This window comes from Parasteatoda tepidariorum, chromosome 12, assembly GCF_982258835.1.
Source record: "Parasteatoda tepidariorum strain Cologne lab strain chromosome 12, Ptep-v5.0, whole genome shotgun sequence".
NCBI classification, from domain to species: Eukaryota; Metazoa; Arthropoda; class Arachnida; order Araneae; family Theridiidae; genus Parasteatoda; species Parasteatoda tepidariorum.
In genome coordinates, this window is record NC_141766.1 from 57,863,870 (window position 1) to 57,871,225 (window position 7,356).

General features: G+C 28.0%; 1 protein-coding gene across 1 annotated transcript in view; it reads left to right on the forward strand.

Annotated features, from left to right (window-relative positions):
* The window catches only part of LOC107453498 (neuroendocrine protein 7B2), a 32,387-nt gene extending 27,893 nt beyond the window's left edge, over positions 1 to 4,494 (forward strand). The window contains exon 6 of the mRNA XM_087155798.1: positions 4,125 to 4,494. Coding sequence (XP_087011924.1) covers positions 4,125 to 4,193 — 69 coding nt within the window. The 3' untranslated portion in view covers positions 4,194 to 4,494. The remainder of the gene's footprint in view (positions 1 to 4,124) is intronic.
* Positions 4,495 to 7,356: the final 2,862 nt, after the last annotated feature.

Below are 7,356 nucleotides of genomic sequence, written 5' to 3' on the forward strand. Positions count from 1 at the left end.
TTGTTATTTTTTTTTTATGTGAAATACCCTTAATGAAACACTAAACAAACTTCAAACGCTTAGAAATGTATTATGCTTTGCATTACATCCAGAGTGTACTTTATAAATTATTTTTCAATCAAAATGTGTAGTACATTAACTGCCTAAAATGATTTCCATTATTTCCGATTTTTACTACCGCAATACTAATGAAGTGTTTATACCCACGCAGAATATGAATGAACTTAAAAGAAGGAAACAATGCAATTTCTAAAGGATGTTAGTGAATTTATGCTCATAAATATGCTTCATAAAGATTAAAATTTTTGGGCCAAAGCATAATTGTTTCGGATTCTAAAACAAAAGGTGAAAATACTAAAAACGTGACAAAAATATTAAATTGGCATTATGGTAGGAATATTTCAGAAAAAGATTTTTTTTTTTCTGAATCGACTCAAGATCCTTAATTCTTTGTCAAAAATCATGCGTTTAAAAAGTAAAACTCATAAGTATTTTCAAATTAAATAATATTTTTTCTTTTTAGCTTTCAATAATAATAATAATAATAATAACAATAGCTAAAATAAACAAATAACTATGGCGGCAGTGTTTCTTCCCTGTTAACAACAGGAATTATCATTTTTCACGAATTTGCAGAAAAATTTTCTTGATCAATTGTACTTGATCAATTCTTGATCAATTGTTTACAAAATTATAATATTTTATTTTTGAGAATTGGTAATTTCTTTTTTTTATTTTTTTTTTAATGAAAATACTTAATCCATCGTTCCTATTGAAAATTGAATTCATGTATTTACGACAAAAATGGAATGAAATAAAATAAATAAAAATAAATTAATAGGAATAAAACTCAAAAAGAATTAATGAAAATATTTTTATGGTCATTACGACTGAAACAAAGCTGAGAACTGTTTTTTTTTAAATAATTTTTTACTTATTCTGAAAGAAGTCGGATATGAAAAAATTAAAATCAAATGTGTCTTAATAGTACAATTAATAAAAGTAATTTTACATTATGTCACATAAAAATGATGGAAGTTAATCATGTTTATAAAAATATCACGGTTACAAAACCCAATCTCATTCAATCTAGAATAGTTTTAAATTGAAATTAATTTCTTTAGAAAATTTCCAGTGTCAAAAGTAGAGTAGTCAATGCAATAGTTTTATGTAATGCGAAATAATGTTGTTTAAAAAAATTAGATCCACTTTAAAAATTCCAGATCAAATTACAGTAAAAAGAATCGGCACTCAGGGAGCCGGTACTTTTTATCGGAACATATTACGGAAGAAAACAGTAATAATTTCCACAGTAATAGTAATAATTTTTACAGTAATAATTTCCGGAAAATCACTGAATCACTCTAATTAAATAAATATTGTTGTAAACATTACGGTATAATATTTTACAGTAAAAATGGATTTTACTGTAAAGTGGATTTTACTGATGATGCACGCAAAGTGCCAGTATTTTATACCGTAGTTTTTTACTGTGTAGTCGCATTGAATCATCAATCGCTTTTAAGTTATGCAGATTTAAAGAAATCTTAAAATTATCTCTTCTTGTTAATGAGTCCTGTATTTATTTTCAAAATTGTAACAAATAACTTAACAAAGTAAATAACTAAAAGTTTGTAATAAAATAAAATTTATGTTTCTCTTTCATAAATTTTAAAACATATTTCATGTTTCCCCACTTCTTTATATATTTTATTAAGATTTCTGTTATTTTGCTTTCATCAGATTAAGATTATTGTTGAGAAAAATGCAACTTTAAAAAAAAATAACTGAAAATAAAACATTTATATAAAAATATTAACTTTTTATTGAAATTAATATAGACTATCAACAAAAAATTCCACTATCAAAAGCAAAACGTTGTAAGTAGAATTTTTCTTTCAAAGAGTTTAATCTTTTCTTTGCCATAATTGTAAAGTCTAATTGTTCGTTTTTATTCATTACTTATGAGAACTTCCTCTTATGAAATAAAAATGTTCCGATGAATATGTATCTTTTTCTAAACGTTGGAAAGATTTGCAGTCATTATTTAAAGACAAAATTCTAGTAGATTTTTTTTTTCCTTCACAAAAACGAAACAAGTAATTGCATAACGAAGATAATAAAAGAGGAAATTTTTGTTTCAAGATATGAATGACCATTCAAATCTCTTTCAAGTTAGAATTAAAAGCTCAATTTTCATTTTTCACCCTCTGAAATAATTACGAAATTAGAGAAAGAGAGAGATTAATTAGGGACATTAGAGAAATAGAGGGATTTCATTAAATATAGTGCCGCCCTCTATCGAAAAAAACAAAAAGCTGTTCATTTAAAGAATAATTTATAATTTTCATAATAAATAATTGGGCAACTGTTAAAATTCTGAAAAAAAAATTCTTTTTTATGCTTTTTTATGATGTTTTTAATGCTGCTTAAATTATTTTTATGTTTCCTTATTCCTTAGAATTTTAAGTTATTTTGACTCAAAATTTTTTATTCATAACTATTATGATATCCAAGAAAGCATTATTTTGCTTGAAATATTCAAATGATAAGAAAATAATTTGATATTTGAATAACTTCTGAATTTCTGTCTTGTTTAAAGCAGAGACTTTTCTCTGCTACTAAGCGGTTACATTATTTTGATAAAATGTTATCGTGAAGCTGTAAAAGTAAATAAATGATGGTGCTAGCTAATGTAAGAGAAGATGAGATGGTGCTCGAATATGAAATTTATGATATTTATTAAAATATCAATAGTTTTCTTTAAAATTAAAATACTCAAACAGGAAAATATTCAAAACTGATCTTTAGATGCATAAGTCGATGATGATTTTTGGATTAATTATTGCTCTTGTAGGAAAATTAATTACAAATTTTAGGGAAAAAACTCTATTTCGGTGATTTGAATGTATTATTTTATAACGCAGAGTTAGATGCAGCTCTGTTATGCTAAATATAAAGTAAATAAATATTACAGTCAAACAAATTTATGAAATGTAAAAAAAAAATAATAAATGCAACGTTACCAAAAATTATGTCGGACATAAAAACAAAAAAAAAAAAAAAATAGAGACAAGAAAAAGAACGAAAATTTCATCCAGTAACTCAGACCACGAATTTTTAATTTCTTTCTTACCAACTAATTAAGTGTCACAAATTTTTAGTTTAATATATGTTTTATTTTTCAACTGCTTTAAACTAACTAACTTTGAAAAAAAGCATACTTATTTCATTAGTTCAAGACGTCCGTTTAAATTTCTTCGCGTTTGCGCAACTTGCGAAATTATTAAAAAAATAATCGCAAATTTTCTTTTTCAAAAATAATTTATATTATTTATTTAATGCAACTAAATAATAATTTGCGTAAAAATAATTTTCAAAGGAATTACCTCTAAAAATTATGCAATATTTAAATTTAACGTAACAAGAAACAGAGCTTGAAACATTATTATTTTTGACATTATTTATTCAACTTTTAGCAAAAAATAATTTAAATTTATTTATTTTTTAACGTGATACAGATGGCAAACATATTAGTTTATTATAGCATAAAATTTAAAGTGCTCTGTTACTCACAGTGAATGGGGCACGTTATTCTTATTTTTTATTTATTTATATTTTTTTTTCTTGCTTTATTTATTTCTTAAATAGAATTAGCAAATGAATATCAGTCTCTAAATTGAAGCATTAAACTGAAAAGAAGAAATACATTTCTTAAAAATGCGCATCGTCTTTGTGAGAAATTTTGTGACGTTATTACAATATATTTCTTTTCTAAGAGAATCCAAATAGCTTATTACGATAATTATTTAAAATATAAATATATTTGGATTTATTGTTAATCTACCTTAAATGCTTAATGAATCTTTTTCATATGATTGCAATAAAATTAAATCTGATTATTAAGCTAAGACGTTCTTAAATTTAAAAATTAGTCATGCAAGAGTTAGGAAAACTCAGCAAAAGAGTTATCTGGCTTGACTGAACTGTTAGACGGAGACATAAATAAATAATAAAATTCCAGCAACAGACAATTCTTTTTTCGAAATTATTGTTTACATTCTTTGGAAGATTTTATTACCATTTCTAATGTTTGTTTTTTTTCTTTTGTTTTCTTTCTACAGTCACCAAATCCGTTTTTACAAGGAGAAAAACTACCCGTGGTAGCAAAGAAAGCTCCTACAATAAAGTAGCACAAACCTCCAAGAAGCCAGTCATGATCTTAGATCGTTAAATTGTAGAAATATTTCATGTTTCTTTCTTGAATGATTTACGCTTAGTACTTTCCCATACTTATATAAATATTTCCTTATTGTACAAAAAAAATGCTCTTGTTGGATTTTAAAAAAAAAATATTTTGAAAAGCAAAGGTTAGAAGTGGACCATGTATGCAGATGTTGTAAGCCCCGCTGTTGATATGCCTGTAACTATATAAATCCTTTATTAGTGTAATTATATAAAAATGACAATAAACGTTATTTGTTGTTCATTAAATGTATTCTTCTCTTCTTTCTGTATCAACTACGTAAGTATGCTATGTTATGTGTTTAATGCTTTTCCAATATACGAGCGTATATTGGAAAAGCATGCAAGCTGACTAAACCCAGAAAGCACGTAACTTTACGGCCACCTTGTATCGGAATTTTCTTTTTACTGTCAGGAAAATGCTTGTACTAAAAACTTTCTTTAACTGAAGCAAAAATATTACAGTTTCAAACCTTTCATCCTAAAAGGATTAAAAATTATTTTTTAAAGCTTTTTTTAAAAAATATCGTCACTTAAGTCCATAATGAAGTTTTATATGACGTCACACTAGCGATAGGATCAAATTGCATTGTCCATTCAAATTTCATGACAAGGTGGATTTTAGCTGAGCATACAAGACTTCGCGAAAAGAAACCTTATAATGACCTAGACTAGATTTAAGATTATTTTCACCTTGAGACTAGCTTCATTAAAGGTTTTTTTTTCAACCTCAATTTGAAGTTTTTATATAAAAGATTATTTTCCAAGGTTTTGGATTTGGCTAATGTGCGCAGAATAGAGCAGATTGTTACAGATCTCGTTTTGAGGTTAGAAAGTCTACACGCATTACGAACCTTTTTAGGTTTACATTAAAAGGTTTTTACTTACTGATGGAAATAAACCTTATTCTGCTATTTGGGAAGTGTACAGGGATGATGGAATAAAGTTATGCATAGTAATACAAGAGTCTTTTATTCAAACCGAATAAAAGAGCCAGTTCCATGACACGGAGATTTCGTAACCGGATAAAAATTTCTTCAAATTTTGAGAAGTTTATCGGTTAGCGGTTGTTAATCGTTCAACAGTTGAATTTTCGATTGATTCAATTCATAATTTTCACTGGAAGTCATTCTTCGGTATTTAATAATATTTCTTTCGGAAAATTAAACTACAATAAAAAAAGTTTATAGCTTAAAAAGGATAATAAAATACAATTCACGATTTTTACAAACTTAGAGAACGTTCCTACTGAATGGGGTTTGATAGACCTACTTTAAATGCACCAAATATTCAATATTTTACATGAATTTTTATTTTCGTTGAAAAGTGACAAAACAATATTGTCGTTGCAGCGTTGGAAAATATTTTGTTTCAAAATGAGAAGTTTGTTTTCAAAACATTTGAATTCTAAACAAAAGCGTTTATTTATAACAAAAAGAGAAGGAAATAATATCTCCACTCTTCTCTTAAAAGAAAAACTGATTGAACTTTTCAGTTTCTTTAAGCTTTAACGATGCAGTTTACGAACAGCATCGTCAGAACAGATTGGAGCGAGCTCCAAAAGCTCCGTGGTCAGGAACTAACTATAGTTTGTCTAAAGTAAGAACTCCCCAAGCCATTCGTTTGGATCCGTGGCGGTGGCTATGGTAACGAGGTATAACTATTTCAAGTAAAGGTATGAGATCATTGTTTAGGACAGGATTTGGCTCGCGTCGGTGTGAGAAAGGGAATCCTTTCTTTGGTCTATTGTGCTAGCCATGAGTGATGAAAAACTACCCTCCCTTAAATGAGCTATTCTTGTTACCATAGCAACAGACGACTTTCGATTTAGTGGAGGGGGGAGTTCTTACCGTAGACAAACTGTAATTGTATCTTATTTTCTAGAAGTGGTGTAGACCAGTGGTGAAAGTGAGATGGAAAAACTGTTAGAAAAACCGTTTCAGTTATAGATAGTTTTTGGAAGGAGTAACTCGATTTTTTTTCTCCAAACTATTTAACATTACCTATTTTTTCTGGAGAAAGAAGCAGTTTTATATAATTGTAAAAAAAAAAATCTTGGTAGTTACAGAAATTTTATTTTGTTCAAAAAAAATACTAGAATGAAGTGTCTTTCGTATCAGTTTTTGAAATTTTCCGTCTCGATATATATATAGGCTTTCAGCCCTGGTGCAGCCTTGGAAAAGGTGAATAATCAGGTAACCAGGATAATTCATAAGAAAGTAGAAATAATGTTAATTTGAATGATCCTAAATGTCTCGATGTATATAGGCTTTCAGCCCTGGTATAGCCTTGGAAAAGGTGAATAGTCAGGTAACCAGGATAATTCATAGGAAAGTAGAAATAATCCTAATTTGAATGATCCTAAATGTCTCGATATATATAGGCTTTCAACCTTGGAAAAGGTGAATAGTCAGGTAACCAGGATAGTTCTTAGGAAAGTAGAAATTATCCTTATTTGAATGATCCTAAATATCTCGCTGTATATAGGCTTTCAGCTCTGGTGTCATTCTATAGAAATGATTATAATTTCTCTGGCCTATTGGAATATGAGACACCATGACGTAGGTAAAAATATCTCTAAGGTATGAATCAGTAATTATTAAAGCTAGTGCGATGGGTAGTATTTACTTTGAAAATTTTAAGGTTACACACTTTCACCTTTAAGTAACACCCTTCATTTCGGCTGATACAAGGCAAATCCGAAACGCTACGATTCTCAAACGAGCTCTTCCGTACTGCTTTGCTGCTGTCTATAGTAACTTTAATTCTCGACTTTTTCACGATCTGCCAAAAGATGTTCAGCCAGAAAAGTGCACATAAGAAAAATAGTTTCCTCTGTACTGTGATTTTCATTTTAAAATTTCTTAAGTATTTACCTTTTTCTTCGACGCAAACTAACGGTTATCGATATGTTTGGAGACTTAATTTTTGTATCTCGTTTATGGTATTCCTCGTACTAAGCGCTGAAATGAATTCTAGTAAAATTACCGTACTTAATAGTGGCATTTATGGTAAGAAAGCCATAATTCTGGTAATAAAATCCAAAATATACGATGTTTAAACAGTTCGTTTGGAAACTTTTTCGTGCATATAAACGGTTTACCTTTAGTT